Below are 24,584 nucleotides of genomic sequence, written 5' to 3' on the forward strand. Positions count from 1 at the left end.
GCATGAATTAGCCAGTCAGTTTTTGGCTAAGTCAGAGAGCAACCAAGAACTCTGATTTCTGGTACTTCCATGTTTATCAGACATGAGACTTACTAAATTAAAAATGAGCCTTGGGCTGGGAAAAGAGCAAAAGAGCATTCCTCTTCATAGGAAAGTCCTTAAGTCTCTAAGATTCAAATAAAAACTTGTTATTATTAAAACATATTTCAATTTGATCACTTTCCAAGTACCTAAAAGTTGGTATCTTTAAATTATAAAATCCTAAACCTTAAAATTCTTCTGTCTGGAAACATTAATTCTTTTCAGGAACCATACCACTACCCACAACCTGTTTCTTTGGGGTTCCTAAACATAAAGCCACACAATCTGAAGTTTTCCAGAGAGTTAGATTACAAACTGGGCTTTAATAGGTATATATGTATTTACTCTTCCTGCTTTCTTAGTCTTGCAGTAATTATTGGCATCATTACCAGGTATACAAGCATTAGTACTTACAGTTAACAGTATATTATAAGGTATTTTGATAAATACTACATTAATTTAAAAAACTTCATTGTTTAAGACTAATGAATCATAGACCTGTACCCCTGAAACAAATAATGCATTATATATTAATTTTTAAAAAAATAGTAACTTCCACTACAAGCTGCTCTTCTAAAAAAATGTAATGGTTACCTCAATCTCATTTGATGGTAACTCCATCCTTCAGTTGCTCAGGCCTTGCCCCTTTCTCTCAGGGTCCATTGGCAGATTCTTTCAGCTTCTACGTTCAAAACACATCCAGAAAACAACCAATTCTCACCACCTCTCTTGCTTCTTCCCTGATCCAAACCATCATCTTTCTTGCTTGAATTACTGCAAAACTTGATGCAAGAAGGTAACACAGAAATGCCTTCACAGTTCTAAAGGGAAGTGAGTTGGAACCTAGAATCGCAAGTCCAATCAAAATGAAGTATAGGTTAAAAACAAAGGCCTTGTCTGATATGCAAGGACTCAAAACTTTCTCTCAAGCACCTTTCTTGTGTGGGGGGGTGGGGAGGGTATAAGGGGTGACAAGAGGTGTGTGTGTGTTGGAGGGAACTACTTATGTACTTCAGCAAACAAACAAACAAAATCCCTAAATTTTAGAAAAGTGAGATACAAAACAGAATATAGGAGTGCTAGGAAAACATATATCCCAGGATGACAGCTGAAAACTACATTGTCCACATTTGATAAAGTTGATTAAAAAGCTTAGGATGATATCAGGGTTTTACTGAAGAAGATATTTTTCTCCTCTCAAAGAAAAATAAAGGCAAGAATGTACTTCACCTCATCCCAGGATGAGCACTAAAAGCACTTTAAACAAATCTGGTAATTCAAGAGCATGATAAAAAGAAAAAGAAAAATCAGCAAAAGCCATGACCCAGTTATGAAGCAAATAACACACAGCATGATTTGGAGAAGTTGATGGCTATAAGATAAAATAATCCATTTGACCTTTAGCTTGGAATATTCTGCTTAAATCAGCATAGACTTCAGCACACAAGATTGGATATGTAAGAGAAAAAACCAAAAAGAAAAAAAAGAGAGAGAGAGAAAACCATCTGGCTAACCTGTAAATGCTTTTGCATAACCCATAATGGCTATTGATTTGTAGTTTTTAGAATCAACGTATTAAGGAAAAGCCTAAGTCAAATACAGTTCCCCCAAATAACATAATCTATTAATGTTAATTATATCAACTAATCGTGTAACTTAGAGAAATCAAGAGGTCAGGGGCAGTAATGGGCTGAAGGAAAGTATAGCATTGGTCATTTCCACAATGGTAGTGAGCCAAGAGATACTGTTTAAACAGATGGATCGAGAAGCAAAGATTATTAAAGTTATAAAGGAAACTGAAAGAAGAACTAAAAATATCAAATGGGGAGGAGGAATGGAGATGGCTTGTCATTCATACTGGAAAATCTACAGATACTACTCAAATGACAAATCAAGAAACAGCAGCAGAGGGCACCTGGGTGGCTCAGTGGTTTAAGCCGCTGCCTTCGGCTCAGGTCATGATCTCAGGGTTCTGGGATCGAGTCCCACATCAGGCTCTCTGCTCAGCAGGGAGCCTGCTTCCTCCTCACTCTCTCTGCCTGCCTCTGCCTACTTGTGATCTCTCTCTGTCATATAAATAAATAAAATCTTAAAAAAAAAAGAAAAAAGAAAAAAGAAACAGCAGCGGAAAACCTAGACCCAGTGATGAAGGCAGTACCTACTTGAGGAAGTATAGGCAGCTGTACCGCTGAGGAGCAGTGCTGGTGTGAATGGCAGGGAGGCTCACTTTTAATCTCTATCTGTCGGAATTGCTTGAAACTTTATTTAGGTACATGCACTAAAATTAAAATTGTTGGGGGTGCCTGGGTGGCTCAGTGGGCCAAAGCCTCTGCCTTCGGCTCAAGGGACGATCCCAGGGTCCGGATATTGAGCCCCGCTTCGGGCTCTCTGCTGGGTGGGGAGCCTGCTTCCTGCTCTCTCTCTTTGCCTGCCTCTCTGCCTACTTGGGATTTCCGTCTGTCAAATAAATAAATAAAATCTTTTAAAATAAATAAATAAATAAATTTCTATTTAAAAATAAAATTAAATTAAAATTGTTTTTGATCCTAAAAGATGTCAGGATTGGTAGACTAGAAGGAATGACAGCTGATAGTCTAATAGTGCAGAAAAAGCAGGTATAAAAACTCAAAAAGTTTTGAAGTTAAAGGTCATTAAAGTAAAGGCATACTGAGGGTTGCTGGAGGGGATGGGGTGGCTGGGTGATGAACATTCATTGGGGAGGGTATGTGCTATGGTGAGTGCTGTGAATTGTGTAAGACTGATGAATCACAGTCCTCTACCCCTGAAACAAATTATATATATGTTAATTTTTTGAAAGAGTTGAAATAAAAGAAAATGAAGTAAAGGCATAGGCTTACTGAGCACTACTAAATACAGCACAGTCAATAAAAGAGATTTATAGTCAGGACTCATGATTTAGACAACATAAATGTTTAGTATTTTCTATTTAAGATGGCAGAGATTAAACTATTCCCATCCAAAATTATATAACAAGATACATCTGGCCTTTAAAGCATTTCAGATTTTGGAAAATTCAATTCTGGACCCAAAAATAGAGTTACATGTATTTAATGGGTAACATTCGATTGTCCAATACTCTAACACATTTGTTTAAAAAGAATGACACCAAAATAAGTAATCCTTAAAATCATTATGATAATTAATAGCATGACACCAACGTTATAATACTTTAATAAAACTTTTACATTTTTGGAACAACTTATTCAATTCATTTAATATACATGATATAGCAAACAAAAACATTTAAAGCACATTTCTTTTGACTGTTTATTCAATATATAATACCTGTCACATGTTTTTTTGGTATTCTTCTGAACTATTATACAAAGCTTTAAAAATGAAATTTTCATATAAAAATAGCTATTTATCTGGCTTTTTAACAGTTGAGTTTTCAAATTAAATAACAAGGTGTTCTGTTTATCAATGTATATTACATAGAAATAGTTAAATACTTTAATATTTAGAAAAACATCAAGAAGTCAGTTTTCTAAAGGCTACTACGTCTTTAGTTGGTGATCCAGATTTTATTTATAATTTTAAAATTACATGTTCTGTGGGTATAAAAGTTTAAAAAAATACATTCCAATGTAATTAAAAAGGCTTCTAAATTTACATTTTCAAACACTGCTGTGATTGCTATAGTGACTATCTTGTAATATAGTTAGCCAAAATAAGTTAATTTTTCAAAATCAGTAACATGGATGCTGGCAAGATTTCTTTTGAAACAAATAAGGGTAATTATAAAGTCAATGTTATCGATATACTACTACAAATAAATATGCTTAAAGTATAATTACTTTGTTTTAAAAAGCAGGACATAAAAATGCATAGAATAGATGAAGATTTTTAATGCAAATCACTAGTGCAGAAAACTGGGTTCTTAATTCCTTAAGATAGCAGAGGATTTCAGTTTAAAAGATGACTTCTCACTAGGGATATTGTGACTTTCTGCAAATCAAAAAAAGAAAGTCTCTTATTTCTATTTAGCTGCTTCTAGTGTTTTGGTTCAAGTGTTTCTACGGAACTCCTTTAACTTAAATGTTCTCTCCCTGAAAAAGATATTTTAAGCTAATAATTTTGGCCTCATGACATACATACTTTAAAGATATATATGATTCTGCAGCCAATGCCTCCCCCATTCTAATATCTATCCACATATGCACTTATAAATAGACACATTTCCAGGATTATAAAAATATTTAATTTTCATAAGCTTAAATAATTACTGAATGTTAATACAGAATACATTAATATTTGTATAATTTTACTTTTATTTATAAAAAGGTTTTTTATAGCAGCATTTGCATTGCAAATGAAATATGACAGATGATGCTGCAGTGTACATGGACCCACACTGCAAACCCAATGGAGCAGCTGCCACGTTCCTCTAAAAGAAACATCTGTTTCAGCTACAAAGGAGCAGTTCCTATAACTTACAAAAGCCATGAGGGGCTAATAACTTATCTGAACCTTATAAGTGCATTTAAAAGTTATCTCCATAGAATTGGCCATATTTGTTAAAAATAGTCACAAGGCCAAGTTATCTCTGCCCCCAGAAAAATTTTCTAATGAGATAAGTAAAAATTATATTAATGAATAGAGTTTTTAATTGAATCACATGAACTAACTAAAAATTAATGGCATTTTCAAGAGTAAAAAAATAAAACCATCACAGTGAGAGGTATAAGATAGTGAGAAAGACAGATCAGAAATTTAAAACATTACAAAAAAGCAAATTAAAACTCTCAATCTCAAACACTCATATTAAGCTTGTTTTTGTTGAGTTCACGCTCCAGATTTCCAATCAAAGTATCAATACTTTCTTGTAGGTCTTTAAGATTGACTTTTCGATCCACGGTAGACTCAATTGTCTGCATGGTCAAGTATGTCTGAAATGTGTACTCTTTGGACATGGGTACTGGCTGTTCAATCATTATATCTTGTCCATACATTTTGCTACAGTTTTCTCCATCTTCTCTATCTTCCGAAGGGACATTATCATAATCTACATCATTTAAATTTTCTTTTGCATTTAAAAAGTAGTTTTCTCCACAGCTGCTCCAGTCTCCTGCATAACGATTGCTAACTGGACTGTCTAATCTGGTTTGCCTTGGTCTAAGTATTCTTGATGACTCAGTACCACTCAAATTTAACAGGCAAGGTAGTTCTTTCCTCCTCCTCAAATAATTTAGAGAAGACATCTGCTCTTGAAACAAATTGTCTGTCGATTCTTTAACAGTTAAACGTTGCACTAGAAACAAACAACAAATTTGCTTAGTCACAGCCATCCAACTGGCCTTTAAAAAACAGAGCAAAGATAAGCCGTTTAATAATCAACTACAAACATGCATTAAAAAAAAACATGCACACTATTAAAAAATAGCATTCCATAATTACTTTTTTCTATCACCAGAAATAATCAAGATTAGGGACAGAAGCTAGGAGAATGTTCAATGGTGCTAATTCATGCCGTATCATAACATCCCCAAACAAATTTCTGATGTTGATTAACTTTCGGTGCAAGTTAATTATTATCTAGGTATAATTCAAATAGTAGCTAAGCTGGTAGCTTCTTCTAAATTAAAAGCTACAGTAAAAAGCAGGCAAGGCATGTTGGTGTACAAAAAAAAAACAAACAAACCAGAAGTTCCTTCTGCAAACATCTAAATGAGGCAAAGACATCTAAAGTGCTCACTCTAACCTTTGTGCTTTTTTGCAATTCTATTAGCAGCAGTGTCAAAATTTACTAAGCAGCCCAAATTTCACTTTGATAAAATGCACAAATACTAGACTTGACCACTAGTTACCTGAGTTTGATTACACAGCATTAACTACTAATAGTCTTCATTTATTGCCTGAAAACAGTACAGATATTTATTTTCCCATTCTGGTTAGGTATTTAACAATCTCAAATAACATTCCTCATATTAAAATTCATTTCTTCTAAGAGTATACATTGTCCTGGCCATACAGATTACTACAGATAAACACATCATGAAAAACCCAGGCTTTACTGTTTACCCTTTTTGTGAATATTGGACAAAACATTTGTCTAAGGTTCTTCTGTATATAAAAGGACTTAAATGTTGAGGCATAGCTTTTAAAAACTGCCCATAATGCCTTTCTCTTTTTGCTTATTTTCCATTAATAAATGCCTCTCCATTTATACTTTCTTTCACTAAGATACATATTATCAGTGTGAATATATTATCAGTAGTAACACACCCACTTTTCATACTCCAACATATAAAGAATGCTTGTTTCCTACTGTAGAAAATAAGATAATAAAAAAGTAATATAAACATGTATATAGGGCTAGTTTTCCAGACTTACAGGGACCTTAATAACAGTTTTCAGATATCTTTTTACTTAGATTTTATTAAAATACTTGATAATTATCTATAGGTATGTTTTTAACATGTCCATTTGTCTATATTTCTATGATGGCCAGTATATATAATTATGAATAGCTAACAAAACTCTTAATCAAAAATTTTCTGAAAATAAAGGTCTGATATTTACTTTAAATTGATCTTTAATAATTAACAGTATTAATAAATAATGCCCCATGCCATTAATTGATGCAGTTATAGAAGGAATATCTGAATTTTTTCTACTGTTTATTCAAATTTCTTTTTCTCCTCTAGCTGCTAGTCTTCTTCCCTTCTCCCTCATTTTCTGTGCTATTCCTGTTCTTAGTGCTTAAGTGTCAAGACTATTGTTTTCATTACTTTGCTAACCTTGAAGTTACCTGGTTTGTGAGCCAACCAAGGTAAAAAAAAAAATTTTCTAAGTAAGCTCTATGCCTTGGCAACATGGGACTTGAACTCATAACCCTCAAGATCAAGAGTCTCGTGTTTTACCAACTGAGCCAGCCAGGAGCCCCAAAGTAAAACATTTTTGATTGTTTGTTGAGCTTATCTTGTTGTGCCCCCATCTCTAACATTTACCTGCAAAACCCAGATTTATTTTGTTGCCAGTTACTTAAAGTTGTTTAAATAAGCCCTTATTCAAACATGAATTTTTGTATATTTTCTTGGAAAACATTTAGAAAACCAATTATAATATTTTATATCATTTAGACAAAAAATTCAGTTTCTGAAAAATTGACTTCACTAACTTTTTAAACTATAATGGTGGAATGATTTCCTATTAAAAATGCAGAGAAAATGCCTAATTTTAACCCCAAAGGGAAGTTCTGGTTTCTTAGCATTATGACTGCCCATCTGCAACAGAATAAAATTTAAAATGCAATCTATAAAGTTGCTGAAAATGTTTCAAAATGTAATGATAAGTACTAAGAAACTTAATTTTCTTATCTTGTTCTACTGACAGATTTGTATTTTTAATCATTTTATTAGTCTTTTATCTATAGCATAACTGCCTTATTTAACAGAATATATTAAGTGCCTAGATAATGCCAAACACCACTGTCTTAGAACTTGGGTTCTAAGGGTAAGCAAAATATAATCCCTGACCTCATAAAGCTTACTCTAGTGAGAAAAATGAAAGAAAAAGGAATAGGAAAAAAAGTTATAGCTTTTCCCCAAAAAACCTGCCCCAAATTTACTCATCATAGAAAATGTGATACAACAAACAGCTCTAAGAGTTATACTCTCTCTAAAGCTATTTCCCCATCTATAAAGAGAAAGTAAATTTTAATATTCTTCTTAAAACAGCAAAACCATTTTTAAAAAGCAACAATTCTGTAAAAATCCAATACATAAAAAAGATGAAAAGAAGACTATTTGGATCAAAAGGGAAGTGTGTTTACATTTTGTTCCCTCACCTGCTGCCAATCTGGCTCCAAAGCTGCTTCCAAAGAACCTTAGGGCTTGGCAGAAGACAATCTGAAATGCCACTGGCGGGATGATTTTTACCTTCTAGTGCCAATATGCTAGAATTCTAACTGATCACTTTGCAGATAAGATTTTTCCAATGGAAAGCTTAAAGCAAATTTTATTATTGCCCCAAATTAAAAAACAAAAAATAACACAAAAAGTTAAAATAACGAAGCCACGTGGGTGGGGGGAGGGTGGAACCAACGTTTTTTACCTCCAGAGGAGGAGGGGAAATTCCAAAATACAAAAATAAGTAAGATATGCATCTAGCAAGGCGGGTCAAACCCTTCTACTTGGTGTGTAGAGATGGGCATTCACCAAGTTCATACACTATGGCCCTTTCTCTGTATCACTACCAACTTACTCAGGCTCAGTAACGGTACTACTTCTACCTGATGTCTGCCTTTCCTTCAATCCAAAAGCAAATGATTTTGAGGGCCACATTAACCGGTATTTATTTATTATTTATTTATTATTATTTATTATGAGATTATTAAAATCTCATCTTTCTGCCCTTTATTTGAGGTACTATAACTAAAGAAAAATACAGGTTATAGAAAAGGGGGCAGGTTTTTTTTTTTTTAATTGAAGTACAGCTGACATACATTTATATCACTTTCAGGTGTAAACACAGGGAGTCAAAATTCTACAGATGACACAACGCTCCCCATAACAGGCGTAGTCACCATCTGTCACCAGCGTTATTACAATGACATTGACTATGTTCCCTGTGCCGCCCTTTTCATCTCCTGGACTTGATGTGATTTGGTAATTGGAATTCAGTGTTTCTTAGCCTTCTCCACCCATTTCACTCCTCCCTCCACCCACTGCCTCTCTGGGAACCAGCAGTTTGTTCTCTGTACTTACGAGCGTATTTCAGGTTTGGGTTTTTTTTGTTGTTGTTGTATGGTTGTTGACTTGTTTTGTTTTATAGATTCCATATGTAAGTAAGATTATATGGTATTTGTCTTTGTCTGACTTCTTTCACTTAACATGATACCCTCTTGGTCCATCCATGTAGTTCTGAATGGCAAGATCTCCTTTTTTTAAATAGCTGAGTAATAATCCATAGTGTATATGTGGGTGTGGTGTGTGTACCACATCTTCTTTACCCTTTTGTCTACTAATGGGCACTTAGGCTGCTTCCATATCTAGGCTACCGTAAAGCTGCGATGAACACAGGAGTGCACACATCTTTTCAAATCCATGTGTTCATTTTCTTTGGGTAAATACCCCACAGTAGAATTACTGCATTGTATGCTACTTCTAATTCTTTAAGGATCCTCCATACTGTTTTCCATAGTGGCTGCACCATTTACATTCCCAACAACACTGCACGAGGGTTCTCTTCTTCCCACATCCTCACCGACACTTGTTACTTCTTGTCTTTTTGACATTATTCATTCTGACAGGTATGAAGTGATATATCACTATGGTTTTGATTTGTATCTCCCTGATGATCAGTGATGTTGAGCATCTTTGCAAGTGTCTGTTGGGCATCTGGATGTCTTCTCAGGAAAAATGTCTATTCAGATCCTCCGGGGCAGTTATTTTTAAATAACACTAAACTCTGATACAGAATTAATGATAAAGAAATCAGGTACTTATAGTAAACTCCAGGTAAGCAAGTTTTCATTTGTCAGTGATGAAGATGGCTCCTTTCCCAATTCCTGATGCTTATTAAAATTAAAGCAGTTGTAGGAAAAGCTATAGGAAACACATATTTAAAACTTTAACCTGGGAGCTCCCTTCTGTTGGGTACCAAATGCAGAAATCAGACGAATTACCCAGAACCTCCTGATTCAGGATTTTTAAATAGTAATGATATATACTAATTTGGTTAAAATTAGAAGAGTTTTTTAAGTCTGTGTTTGAAAGAAAGCAAAAATTTTAACTTTATAAATTTACAAGTTGACCTTTTTATTCACTTTTATAATTAATTTGATTTTTTTTTAAAAGACTAAATCAAGCATTTCTTTGTAGTTTGGTCTATCCTCATATGTACCATTAAAAGAGTAACAAAGCTAACTTTATATAAAACACTTTGCACAATGCCTAGATGCTTTGTCTATAGAATCTTTTTTTTTTTTTTTAAAGATTTTATTTATTTATTTGACAGAGAGAAATCACAAGTAGACGGAGAGGCAGGCAGAGAGAGAGAGAGGGAAGCAGGCTCCCTGCCGAGCAGAGAGCCCGATGCGGGACTCGATCCCAGGACCCTGAGATCATGACCTGAGCCGAAGGCAGCGGCTTAACCACTGAGCCACCCAGGCGCCCTTGTCTATAGAATCTTCATAACAACCCCAAAGTAGGAACTATTTATAGAGAAGCCTACTGAGGCTTAGGGGAATTAAATATGTGCCTGGGCCACAATCTGGTTCCGAATCCAAGACTGGCTCCAGGGCTCAAGCACTCTTACCACTGTGTGTTACTCAAGTTCCTAGGTACTTTCATGTTTGGTATTATGCAGGGTGGGGAAGCGGGGGGTCACTACAGGATAAGAAAATTTTGGAACTTAAATACAGCATCCTGTATAGAACATCTCATTAAATACATATCCCTTTTAGCTCTGAAACTACATAACAGAGGTATTAGGAAAATAACTGTCAGCTTTTTGTCATTGACTGGAACAAGGGATGGATAAGAAAGGTGGAAAGATCAAAGATGACTGTCAACTTAAGCCTGGAAAATTTGAAGAACAACCATGGATACAGTAAAGTTGTCAGAAAGAAGAACTGAATGAAGGAGAAAAATGATTTCTCCTTCATATCAGCTGAACTAAAAATGAGAAGGGTAAAGAAATTAATATTTACAGAGTACCTATTATGTGACAAGAGCTGTGCTGAGCACCTTACAAACATTAACTTTTTATTTGATTCCCCTATAAATTCTATAAACATATTATTAAATCCATATGGAAAAATATGATATTGAGGAGCTAAGATGTTAAAGAACTTGTCTAAGATCAGAATGCTAACAAGCAACACAACCAGGATACAAATCCAGATCTGACCAAAATGTGTACATTGATCTATATGTCTATCAGTGAAAGCAAAAATCTAAATGGAGAAATTTAAAGATATCAATTCTTAACTATCTGAAAAAGCAAAATCTAGAAAAGATTTTCTTGAATCATATGGGCATATTTAAAGATTAGTTAATTCAAATACCTATCATGGAAAGAGAAAAATACTTCCATAGAATCATTTACCTGGCCACAGCTGAAGTAAGTAATGAAGAACTTCAATATGTTTTTTAAAATCCAAAGCACTTGCAAGTTCTTCTGAGTCAGTAAAGACTCTGTTGTTATGGGTAGAAGTCTCTTGTCTTTGACTTAATAGTACAGGTCCAAAGCACACGGCCAAATTCTGGCAAGTCATCTTGTTCACTTCATGATAAGAAGCCACTAATTTCAAATGATCCAGTAACATCTTTAAGGTTGCCTAAATTAAATTAAATTACATTTCACTTAATAGAGTTATACACAGGGGCAAATTTAAGGACACAAATTACAGCAGAAAATACAGGTAGGCATCTTTTTAAAAGGTTGTTTCAAAGATTTGCTTCTAAGTTGGATATTTGGAACTCTGAAACATATTTTCTTATGAAAACATTACATAGGACCCTTAGGTTCCAATGACATAACCTGATCCATTAAATGGCTAAAATACATACTCTTTATAAAAGTCTCATGAATGCATTCCAAATTTCAACTGGAGTGCCTGTGAAAATATACATCAACAGTTTCCTCTCTTTCCTCCTCTAAAATGACAACAGCTTGGGCTGTGATGGAAGAGGAATTAGGTAAGAATGTTCATCTTAAGCACAAATAAATCCTGTAGTTGTGAGTAGGGGACTACCATCCTTGAATCTGGGAAGCCAAACATTTTAAACACGACTCGGTTTATCATGATTCAGATTAGGAAAAAGGCTAATGCGCTTAACCAATAAATACTTTAAGTAGGCAAACCATGAATAGCCTAGCTAGAAATAACAGAAAATTTAGTTGAAAAAGAATACTTTTTAATACTTGAGGAAACTAGTAAGGGGAGTTTGCTCAAGAAGTGGAAGATTATTTAGGTTTAAGCAATTATGGAAAGAAATGATGTTTCTGAAGTGCTGGAATAAGATCAATCATTTAACAAATAAAATGAGTATATAACTTCTTCATAATTATATTAAAGAAATGAATGACAAATAAAACTGTAGTTATAAAAATTAGAAAGAAAATGAAAAAATCAAAATGACATATTTCTAGAGCCAAAAGTGACAGCTGGATTCAGTGATCAGAAGGTCATCAGTAACCTTGGCAAAAACAAATCCAGAGAGATAGGGTCGGAAGACAGAATGTGTTGAGTAGTCAAGTGTGGTGAGGAAGTAAGGACAGCCGAAATAAACATTCTTTCAATGTTAGGCTGTGAAAGAAAGGAATGACAAGAGAATGAAAGCCAGAGGAGACTATAATTGATATTTTGAAATAAAAACAAATGTATGAATCATAAAAACACTGTAAATAATAAGTACCTATTCCTCTTCTCCATTCACTATACATTTCCTAACACAAATGGGACTCTACATTCATTGACATATTAAGGCTAGTTTCAGCATATTGTGCTGTGAGCAATACACACACACACACACAAATATAACCACCTCTGGTTAAACATCTTAGGTTTAATCTCAATAGCAAACCAAGAAATACAACCTAAAATTAATAAAATACTTTTTGTCTACTAAGACGAGCCAAAAAATATAATTGTTGTGTCCCTCTTGAAAAGTAATATGAAAATTATTAAGAGCCTATACGTGTTCACATCATTTAAATCAATAACGTCACTGAGATTCTATTCTAAATACATAACTCTAACTGAAAAGAAATTTCTGCATACAAATACATACAAATAGGTTCAAAACCTAAATATTATACAAAAGAGAATAGTGACAACTTACGTCAAGTTCACTCAATGAAATGTTATGCAGCCTTTTTCGAAAGGACAGTAATTGCATGAGTTTTGAGGCCTGACAGGCCTAAATTCAGATGACAGACTACAACACTCATAAAAGCAATATAACTTGGACAAGTGTTTGAATACCTAGATAACTCATTTCTTCACTTATAAGCAAAATGACACAATTTTATCTTATATAAAAGAAGGACTATCTCTATCCCTTCACCACACCCTTCTGCTGCTGTCCACGTCTTTGTAGCTATTCCACTCTCCCCACCCAAAGAAGCAGTAATTGCTGGGGTGCCTGGGTGGCTCAGTGGGTTAAAGCCTCTGCCTTTGACTCAGGTCATGATCCCATGGTCCTGGGATCGAGCCCCACATCGGGCTCTCTGCTCCACGGGGAGACTTCTTCCTCCTCTCTCTCTGCCTGCCTCTCTGCCTACTTGTGATCTCTGTCTGTCAAATAAATAAATAAAATCTTTAAAAAAAAAAAAAAAAGAAGCAGTAATTGCTAATCTAATTGAGTGAGCACAAGATGTTCAGAAGACTACAATAAACTGGTGAATGAAGTTTTGGGGCTTAACATTTCTGTATGCTCAGGTGCCTGGGTGGGGTTAAGCATCTGCCTTCGGCTCAGGTCATGATCCCAGGGTCCTGAGATCAAGCCCCAAACTGGGCTCCCTGCTCAGCGGGAAGTCTGTTTCTGCTCTCTCTCCCTTTGCCCACCACCCCCCACCCCCGCCACTTGTGCTCTTTCCCTCTCTCTTTCTCTCAAATAAATTTAAAAAAATGTTTTTAAGAGTTTATTTTTTTATTTGACAGAGACAGACACATTGAGAGAGGGAACACAAGCAGGGGGAGTGAGTGGGAGAGGGAGAAGCAGTCTTCCTGCTGAGCAGGGTCCCTGATGCGGGACTGGATCCCAGAACACTGGGATCACGACCTGAGCCCAAGGCAGACACTTAATGACTGAGCCACCCAGGTACCCCTCAAATAAATAAAATATTTTTCTAAAAATTTCTACATATTCACTCTTGCCCTTTCTACCCTCACATGATAAAAAATACAGGTAAAGTCAGCCTCATCCGGACAAGCCCAGCCATATCACTCTTAGTTTCCCTTTTGTTCTAAGGAACAACAGCTAAAGTTAGGCTAAGACTGGTTCTGCAGACCCAGCTATCCTAATATCTGCTCTGCAGGCATGCCTGAAGATACGGATCTCAAGATTCAGATTGTGAGGAGGCGGCAAATGGGAAGAGACAAGAAAGAAAGAAACGGTGATGATGAGGGTTGCTTAAGTCTTGAGGCTAAGCCATGTACACTACAACAGTTACCACATTGTTGAAATACTAAAAGGAAATAAACTAATATGTTAATTAGGGTTGCCTTTGGATAATGATAATTGCCATTTTCCATTCTTTTCTATATCTTCCCAATTTTTCTTTAATAAACATATACTATTTTAATAAGGTAATCATAGTTTTTAAAAATGTATAGGAAGTACCTGTACCTAAACTAAAATTATATATAGAAAAGATAAAATTGTTACCTAGATTTATTCCATTTAAGAAGCAAGTTTTTGACTTAATGTTGCTTAAGGAGCCTTTAGTAAAAGGCTGAGCTTAAACTCATAGTGCCATAAATATAAAATAACTGAAAAATTATTTGCAGCTCTGGAGCTAAGTATCTATTCATCAGCTGGCTTTTAGGGAAAAAGGCATACCGCATATGTTTACCTTCTCAACATCAGGAAGACAATCAAGCAGGTCAACAGTGTACTTAGAGTCACTTGGGTCATTCTCACATCCGCTTGATGACATTTTCAAAGGATTTTTTGCCATTGTGTCTAATACAGCCTCATAAAGCTGCTTTGTTATCAGAGGAGAAGGAAGTTCTCTTAGATAGTCCTTAAGAACACCTTTAGAAAACAAAGAGAGATAGCAATTGGTCTTCAGAACAAAATTTTTAAAAACCGTGAATTTTTTTAAAAGTAGTTATAGCTAACCTTTAATATTCTGAAAATAATAAACACAGCAACAAAAACCTATTAAACAAAACACTAGCATTCTGTCATCTTATAAACTGCCTCAGTAATTGACTTGTTTTGAAAGCATGCTAAAAATGCACACACATCATTTCCAATGATCAAACATATTAGGTTTGTTATTCATAAAGTAAGCAATTCGTGGTTCATATACTCTATTGATTCTGGCCCTCTATAAATACACGTGAAACAAAAGTTGAGAAAACAAGGCATACTAATATTAATTGGAAATTATTCCAACTACATGAATTTTGAGTTTCTAGACTTTTGAGAGTTAAGGAACACAATGGTCCATGTATAGCATAATGACTATAATTAATGTATTTAATTATGTATTTGAAAGTTGCTAAGACAGTAGACCTTGTTTTGTTTGTTTACTGATATAGTAAGAGTATTCTTCCTTACATTGCTTTGTAGATTTGGGGTGTTGTATCCAAAGAGACGACTGGATCAAAAGATCCATTGGAATAAACTGGAATCCCATCCTCCAGCTATGCTGTAAGATTTTAAAAAGTGGCATTTTATAGCCACATCACAGTATTCCAAAGTGTGAATATTCCAGAACTTTATCTAGTCAGTCACTGCAGATGGAATACTTGGGTTGTTTCTAATCTTTCATTATTCCCAAACATGCTACAATGAATAGTCTTGCGCATCGTTACTTGTATTATGCACATATGTCTATAGGATAATCTCCCAAAACAGGATCACTAAATCCAACATGTATTTGTGAATTTGAGGGGAAAACAGGGGTAAGGATGTCTCCTATGTTTGAGCTTGAGCATCTAGTTGAAGAGCAGTGCTATACTTTAAATGGCAGGGGAAGGGAATGGGAAGGAGTTTCATTTTTGAGTATATTCAGCGTAAAGTCTCTAGGGAACATTCAACGTTTCTGGAAAAAAACATCTAAGGCTCACAAAGAGATGGCTGGAGACCCTGAGAATGATCAACTTAAAGAGGATAACAGAGCTTGGGAATAGATGAGATGACCAGGGAGGCACAGATGATGTGAGAAGGCCCTGAAGAACAACGGCTTTAAGGGATCATCAGGAAGAGGATTTTCCAAAGGCGTCTAAAGAAGGTAGTGAGAAGAGGAAGGGAGGGGCTCAGGGGGGATTGGCAAGTATGCTGCCAAGGAAGTCAAGAAAAGAATGTTTCAAGAAAGGGTCTATGATATCAACTGATGGCCAACAACAGGCAGGTTGGATAAGAACCATGTTAAGTACTATGGAGAACAGTGTTAAGCAAACCTGGTTGCACACTGAAATAACCTGAAGAACTTAAAAAATATATATATATTCCAGAATCCCATGCCAGCCGTACTAAATCATAATCTCCAGTGGTCTAAGCTATGTCCTTGTATTTTTAACAAATTCCTGTTGTGATTCTAAGGTGGCAGTTTTTGTAACTAGGTATAAGAAACATGAGATAATTCAAGACAAGGATCAAAAAATGTCCACCAGACAAAGAAGTCAGCAACTTTGGTAAGACAGCTTCAGTGGAATAAAGGACACAGAAGTCAGGTTGCATTTGGTTCAGAAGTAAATGGATGTTAAAGAAATAGAGACAGAGAAAGCAAGAGAGGCAATCTGCTCAAATATGGCTTTGAGAGAAGGTGATAGCCATAGATGGGTGAGAAGGAAGGAGAGAAGCAGGATAAAGTAGGGATTTTTTTTTAGATGAAAGAGACATGACCATTTAAATGCTAATATAAAGAAGATATTAAAATGGTTTTTAAGGTCCAAGAGAGAGGAGTAAGTTGAGCAAAATCTTCAAAGAGGAAAGAAGAAGAGATTCCTAAGAACACATGAAGGAATTAAAATTAGTCCAAAATGTGAGGAAGATCATTTCTATACTGTTACAGAAAAGACAGTGGAGAAGTACAAAGGATGTATGCCAAAGAAGGCATGCTGGCAGGTGGGGTCACAGCAAGTACAGAAGGTTCCTCTCTGATGGCTTCTATTTCCTCCAGGAGGTAAGGAGGCAAGGTCATCTGCTAAGAGTGACACGGGTGAAGTGAGATTTGAGGAGTGAGAAAATATTAAACAGACACTCCAGACAATGAGAGAAGAGGAATGGGAGAGACAAGAACACATATTTACTAGCACACACCACTGAAAGCCCAGTTGATTTTGAAGTCCATGGATTTATACTGGTATCAAGATATACCCCTGTGTGATTTTTTTTTTCTAGTAGAAAGCAGCAACTCAGATACAGGCTAGAAAAATAGACCAGCTATTCCAGCCAACATGGAGCAATGTGGACCAGATTTAACTTCTTGCCTGAAACAAGTAGAAACACCCAATAAAATAACTAGAAAGCAAAACAAAACTATGTTCAACACATTGGACATCAGGCAAAGAAGGATATGATCCCTAAGGGATGGGAAACTAATGAAGTATGCCCATAACTACTTCAGCTTACTGCCTGGAAAGCCCTTCCAGGTCGCAGTGAGGAGGTGCAAATGCAGGTAGTTAGTAGGTCTAGCTAAGTGGAGGAGAGGAAGCTAGAAGTCTAAGGAGATCAAAGCAGTAGAGCTTGAAGAACAGAGTATTAGAGAGTAGAGAGCTGTCCAGAAAAAAACTCTGAAGTATTTCCAAATCCTCCTGAGTTTCCATCTGAGTATTGATCAGCAAGTGCTGGTGAGGAAACTAACCAAAGCCAGAGAAAGAACTGCCCAAAATGATTAGAGGGAAAAATTTCAGAAGCTTACACTGGCAGGCAACAGCTCCTGACCTGAGCAACCACAGTGAAAAACTTCATAACTTGTGAGATTTGGCCACAGTACTGTACTAGGTTGAACTGTCTCCCACAAAAAATATATATTTAAGTCTTCATCCCCAGTACCTCAGAATGTGGACTTGTTTGGATCTTTACAGAGATAATCAAATCAAAATGAGGTCATTAGTGTGTGTCCTAATATAATATGACTGGTGTTGTTTTAAAAGGGGAATTTGGACACAGGGATAGCTATGCATAGATGGAAGACGATGTGAAGATGCCTGAGAGAACACCTTGTGAAGGCAGAGGACTGGAGTGAGGCCTTGATAAACTTAAGGAATGCCAAAGATTGCCAGCAAATCACCAAAAGCTATGATGAAGCAGGGAAGAATTCCTCTACAGGTTTCAGAGGGAGCAAGACAGAAGTATTTTTTTTTTTTTAAAGATTTTTATTTATTTATTTATTTGACAGAGAGAAATCACAAGTAGATGGAGAGGCAGGCAGAGAGAGAGAGAGAGGGAAGCAGGCTCTCCACTGAGCAGAGAGCCCGATGTGGGACTCGATCCCAGGACTCTGAGATCATGACCTGAGCCGAAGGCAGCGGCTTAACCCACTGAGCCACCCAGGCGCCCAAGACAGAAGTATTAAAAGGATTAAAACAAACAAACAAACAAACAAAAAATAGAACACCTAGCACCCAAGAAAATAAAATCTACAATATCTGGCATCTAACAAAAAATTACAATGTATATAGAAGCAGGCAAATATGATCTATAATGAGGAGAAAAATCAATTGTGAACCAACTCAGGAATGACATAGATGATAGGACATTGAAACAGTTATTATATGGTATTTCATATATTCAAGAAGCTAGAAGACAGACTGAACATGCTAAGTAGAGATACAGAAGGTATGAAGAAAAGATCATACTTGTAATACTGAAAATTAAAAACTCAGAGATTAAAAATACAATAGATGAAATTAATATTAACAGAGAGGATTAATGACTTGAAGAAACAGCAAAAGAAATAATCTAAAATTAAATAAAGATTTAAAAAAAAGATTAGAAAAAATGAACAGAATATAGGTGAGCTGTGAAACAAACACAAGTGACCTAATGCATGTGTAATTGAAACCTTTAAAGGAAAGAGGGAGTAGAAGATGGGTGAGTCAAAACCACAATCATAGTTGAAGATTTCAACATGCCTCTCTTAACAAGAAGAAAGAAAACACATAAAAACATTGAGGATTGGAACAACATTATTAATCAACTTGACTGCATTGATAATTATAGTATATTACATTCCAAAACACCAGAACACACATTCTTAAGGGTTCAAATGAAAATATTCACCACAGAAGAGTGTGTCCTTAACATTAAAGTCAGTTTAAACAAATACAAAAAGATGGGGCGCCTGGGTGGCTCAGCTGGTTAACCGTCTGCCTTCAGCTTAGGTCATGATCCCAGGGTCCTGGGATCAATCCCCACATCAGGTTCCCTGCTCAGCAGGGAGTCTGCTTATCCCTCTCGGTCTGCCCCTCCCTGAATTCATGCTCTCTCTTTCTCCCCTTCGCCCTCAAATAAAATCTTAAAAAAAAAAAAAAAAAGATTCAGGTCACATGAAGTATGTGCTATGATTATAATGGAATTAAATGAGAAATTAATAATTTTAAATATCTGGAAAATTTCATAAATATTTTGACACAAACTTAGATACTTCTAAATAACCCATGATTCAAAGAAGAAAAAGGAAAACCAGAAAGTGTTTGAACTAAGTAAAAATGAAAACATAACACTTGAAAAATTTGTGGGAGGTTAAAGCAGAGTTTAGAGGGAAATCTATAGCACTAAGTGTCTACATTAGAAAAGGAGGAAGGTCCCAAATCAATGGGTTCAATTTCTATCTTAAGAAAATGGTGGGGGGTGGGGGAGGAGTACTCAAAGTGAGTAGAAGAAAGGATCCCAGTCGAAAGACCAGTGTTACCCCAATATCAAAACCAGACAAAGACATCACAAGAAAACTACAGACCAAAAACTTTCAGGAACACAGACACAAAATTCCTCAACAAAATGCTAGTACACTAAATCCAGCAATATATTAAAAAAAGAAGAAGAAGAACAAAAAGAAACATCATGACTAAGTGGGATTAATCTCAGGTATGCAAGGGTTGGCTTAACATCTGAAAACCAATTAATGTAATATACTACATTAATAAAATAAAGGACATAAACCACATGATCATTTCAATAGACTCATAAAAGTCATTGAACAAAATCCAACACACTTTCATGATAAAAACACTGAACAAACTCAGAATAGAGGGGAACTTCCTCAACTTGCTAAAAGGGACCTATGAAAAATTCAGTTAACATAATAACTAAAATCGTCAAAAACTGAAAGCTTTTCTCCTAAAATCAAGAACAAAAATGGGGTGCCTGGGTGGCTCAATGGGTTAATCCTCTGCCTTTGGCTCAGGTTATGATCTCAGAGTTCTAGAATCAAGCCCCACATCAGGCTCTCTGCTCTGCGGGGAGCCTGCTTCCCCCTCTCTCTCTGCCTGACTCTCTGCCTACTTGTGATCTTTCTCTGTCAAATAAATAAATAAAATCTTAAAAAAAAAAAGAACAAGATAAGGATATTCACTCTTGTCACTGCTGTACAACATATACTGGACATTCTAGCTAGGGCAACTAGGCAAGAAAAAGAAATAAGAAGGACCCATCTTGGAAAGAGAAAAGTAAAAGTATCTCTATTTGCAGATGACATAATTTTATATATAGAAAATCCTAAGGAATCCACTAAAAAACTAAGAGAACTAATAAATGAGTTTACAAAGTACAAGATAATATGCAAAAATCAACTATTTTTTACAATTCAATGGAAAGAGAATCGACTTTTAATAGATTCTGGATGGGTCATTTCATTTGCATATAAAAATCACTTAGGACAAAGGCAGAACTTCAGTTGGAAATATAACCATTGGTGAGATATCAAAGTGTTCACTGAGTAAATGGGAATGCCCAAGAGTTCTGTAGATTATGGTAAATAGGAAAGATGCAGGTGGTGGTGCCAGGAGCCTTAAGAGAGCTTTATTCCTCAGGAAAGCATAAGTTTCTACTCAACAGTGAAAAGACAACAATCTGGAAACCGTTGGTAAACTACTGACCAAACTTCTTCCTTGACATACATAAAGAAATATGATATATATAAAAAGAGCTTGGCATATCACAACAAAGAATACATGTCAGATGTACAGTGATGATAATAACAAAAAATTTTATATACCATAGACATGAGTCTTGTTTGTTCCCATTTTTTAAGTTATATCACGGGATTTTTTTTTTTTTTTTTTACTACCATCATTAGTTTCACAGTCTAAAGCTATCTACAATGAATAGCAACACTTGGTGTAAAGAGGAAAATTGAGTTACAATTAGTGAAAATGCAGTTTCTTGTAGTTGCCAAATAAAGACACTACTAACCCTCTAGGGCATGATTAAAAAAAAAAAAAATTCCATACGTTTTCCTTAACAAAGCAAGACTTGTTAGTTCTAACAAAATTCAAGATGCCCTGGTAGTTTGAGACTCGCCCTATAAAGCAATTAAATTAAATTAAAACCTAAAAGATCTCCAGAAAAGATAACTTTATAGCTTAGTAAAACACATATTTCAAATATCATTATCCTTTATATAATACACTAAACAACCATTAATATAAGTGGAATTTTAAATTAATCCCAGCTCAAGATTACTTCCTTCACACATAATTTGATGGTAAATAAGGGAGAATTATTACTAATGAATACTAAGCACTTAGAGAATGCTCAATGTATATTATGTTCAATGAAGTAAAAGTTATAGCTCTTTTTCTATATGTAGACAAAGAGTTCACTGGAAAAATAATGAACAGATTTCACAAAATGATACATATTAGAGATATTATACTACATTGTGACAGATACTATGTAACTACTCATCAATCTAGACATTAGCTGTATGACCTTATCTCAAAAACTTAGTAACAGACTGGAGTATCTTAAGCTATAATGCCTTTTTAACATATTTCAAACACTCTGGAGACATAAAAACTTTCAGATAATAAGTTTGTGGTAACAATCTTTATTGCCACAGGGAAACTTGGGAAATTTTTACATGGAGAAATTTATTTAGTGCAAACCAGTAAATTTTTTATTATGTACTTGAAGAAAATGCAGGCAATTACAGGTAAATAAAGAACTAGTTCTGGCTATATCTCTTAAGCTGCTCTGTAATAGTTAGATACTATGAAACCATATGCTTCTCACCTTCATTCAGGCACAAAGACCAACTATACAGGAAAATTCTACTAATCTCCATGATAGAATGATAGGTATCATCATACTTAAAAAAAAAAAAAAAAGCATTCTAATAACTAAAACTACTTCTACCTCTCAAAGACTAATTTGTAGTATCTTTTTTTTCATTGATTCTCACGTAGCAAAATCACTCTGTTCTTCTTTTTTTTTTTTTAAGATTTTATTTATTTATTTGACAGACAGATCGTAAGTAGGCAGAGAGGCAGGCAGAGAGAGAGAGGGGGAAGCAGGCTACCTGCTGAGCAGAGAGCCCGATGTGGGGCTTGATCCCAGGACCCTGAGATCATGATCCGAGCTGAAGGCAGAGGCTTTAACCCACTGAGCCACCCAGGCACCCCAAAATCACTCTAACTAGAACTCTGTCCCCAGATCTTCCAATAATTAACTCTGTATCATACAGATCTTAGCTCAAAAGGCACTTCTTAGATTAACTTTCTTCTCTGTTCCCCTAGCCACTGGAGTTACCAAAGCTGAACCTCCAGTCAGGATCATTCCCAATGTCCTGCTTATCACTAGTAAGTTACTAGATCTCACTATTCATTGGATTGATTACTGATTCTCTCTTCCCCCACTAGAAAGCATGCATAAGGACTGAGATACTGTTCATCCTGTTCACTTGTCCCTGGTGCCTAGAAGAATGCCTGGTGTATAGTAAATGTTCAATAAATATTTAGTAAATAAACCAATTAATTTCTAGATAGGGAAAGATAAGTGATTAAATGGACTCTGGTTAATCTCATGCATAGACTTCCCTTCTCTTTGGGGCTTTTTTTTTTTTTTTAAGATTTTATTTATTTGACACAGAGAGAGAGACAGTGAGAAAAGGAACACAAGCAGGGGGAGTGAGAGAGGGAGAGCAGGCTTCCAGCTGAGCAGGAAGCCCAATGTGGGGCTCGATCCCACTAGGATCATGACCTGAGCCAAAGGCAGAGGCTTAACAACTGAGCCATCCAGGTGCCTCTCATTTGGGTTTCTTACTTTGATTTCCATAGCCACTATCACACCAGTACCCCCAGGAATGTACAGTGTTAAGTTTAAAACTCTGGTTCTGATTTGGAGAAAAATACCAAAACAAATAGTCTTTCAGTATTTATTTACTCTTTAGCACTGCAAAACAAATAAACAATTTTTTTAAGTTTTGTTTTTTATTAAATATACAGGAATAATAATTTTAAAAGTCACTATAGAACTACACATATTCACCTCAAAGAGTTCGTAGATCACTGTCTCCACACCTTTCTTTTAGCCCTCCCAGCTGCCTTTACGTGTTTAATGTGTAAGCACTATTATAAAACCTAGTACAGGGAAACTCAACCAAGTTGGAAGGAAGAGAGAGAGGTAGGGAGGGAGGGAGGGAAGGGAAAGACAGAGAGAAAAGTGAAAATGACCATGTTCTAACTCTGCTGTTTCCAAATGACCCTCATCGTCAGGTCTGGGTTCCAGTCTGAGACAGCATTCCAGGTATCTCTCACCACTTACCTGCCTGATGCTTTTCTCTTTAAAGCAAGTACTGCAAATCATGTAGCTCGCCGTCTCCCAGGTTTTTGCTAATAGATTGCTCTCCTCCAACTCCCGCTGGCTAAGTCCAGTTCACCCTTTAAGTTAGCTGAGGAGTCACCTTTCCCACCGAGTTTTCCCTAATTTCCCCACAATTTATTAAGTGCTCCTCTTCATATATTATAATCAGCTATCTCTGACTCTGTCTTCCCCCTTAGACTGGTATTCTTGAGGACAGGGATTATCTCTTACACATTGTTGTATTTCAAATGCCTTAGCAAAGTGTCTGGTGTATAGTAACATACAACATATGATGGTTAGATGAATGGATACCATTTTTCTACAAGCAATGGCAGGACTATGAAGATTAGTATCTAATTAAACTCATTCTCCAAGTGAGACACTGTCCCCTGAGAAAGTGCCCTTATCCTCTATCAGCACCTACTATAACAAAAAATTAACTCACCAGAACAAGAATACTGAAAATACAAGTACAGGACCACGAGAATCTTTCTCAGGTGAAACTTCTATAGATAATAAAGAAACATTAGAGTAGATGGATTTGAACATAGACTCACTGACATTTCCTAAAGTTAATGCTATAAATTAATTTTTAAGTCCATTAATCTGACCCACCCTACCTCACTTACTCTTTCTGAACTTCCTACTTACTTTGGTCACACTCCACAGATGTTACTGCCTCAGTATATTTCGATTGTTACATCTATGATCATTCAGTGTTTTGCATTCCTTTAAATGTCTATGTTCAATCCAGGTTAAAAAAAAAAAATAGAAATAATTTGAAAGTTAATGTGCCAGAGATCAGAGAACATATAATACATATGGTATGGGAAAATGTATTATTTAATATGCACAAATGAAGAAAATTACTAATGTTTGATTGGGGTTTACTTCTGACCAAGTTTTCTTTTAAGGGAAAATAAAAGAATGAATAATTTAAAAATAATTAAAATCAGAAAAAGTCACGGTCAAATAAACGTTTAAGTACTGAACTTAGATATCGATCATGTAATACTGAAATATGAAGACAGTTTACCTAAGGCAGGTAAA

The 24,584-nt window shown here is 35.5% G+C and overlaps 1 protein-coding gene across 2 annotated transcripts in view; it reads right to left on the reverse strand.

Moving 5' to 3' along the window:
* Nucleotides 1-2,996: 2,996 nt before the first annotated feature.
* SYDE2 (synapse defective Rho GTPase homolog 2) overlaps nucleotides 2,997-24,584 on the reverse strand; it is a 48,034-nt gene continuing 26,446 nt past the window's right edge. The window contains exons 5-8 of one of the 2 annotated variants that reach the window (XM_059136361.1): nucleotides 14,629-14,810; nucleotides 11,155-11,386; nucleotides 5,910-5,957; nucleotides 5,215-5,353 (exon numbers count right to left, since the gene is read on the reverse strand). In XM_059136361.1, the coding sequence (XP_058992344.1) occupies nucleotides 5,947-5,957; nucleotides 11,155-11,386; nucleotides 14,629-14,810 (425 nt within the window). In that variant the 3' untranslated portion in view covers nucleotides 5,215-5,353; nucleotides 5,910-5,946. Of the gene's footprint in view, nucleotides 5,354-5,909; nucleotides 5,958-11,154; nucleotides 11,387-14,628; nucleotides 14,811-24,584 lie in introns of both variants that reach the window. The other variant, XM_059136360.1, reaches the window with a different exon arrangement.

The sequence above is a fragment of the Mustela lutreola genome, chromosome 10 (assembly GCF_030435805.1).
Source record: "Mustela lutreola isolate mMusLut2 chromosome 10, mMusLut2.pri, whole genome shotgun sequence".
In the NCBI taxonomy this organism is placed as follows: domain Eukaryota; kingdom Metazoa; phylum Chordata; class Mammalia; order Carnivora; family Mustelidae; genus Mustela; species Mustela lutreola.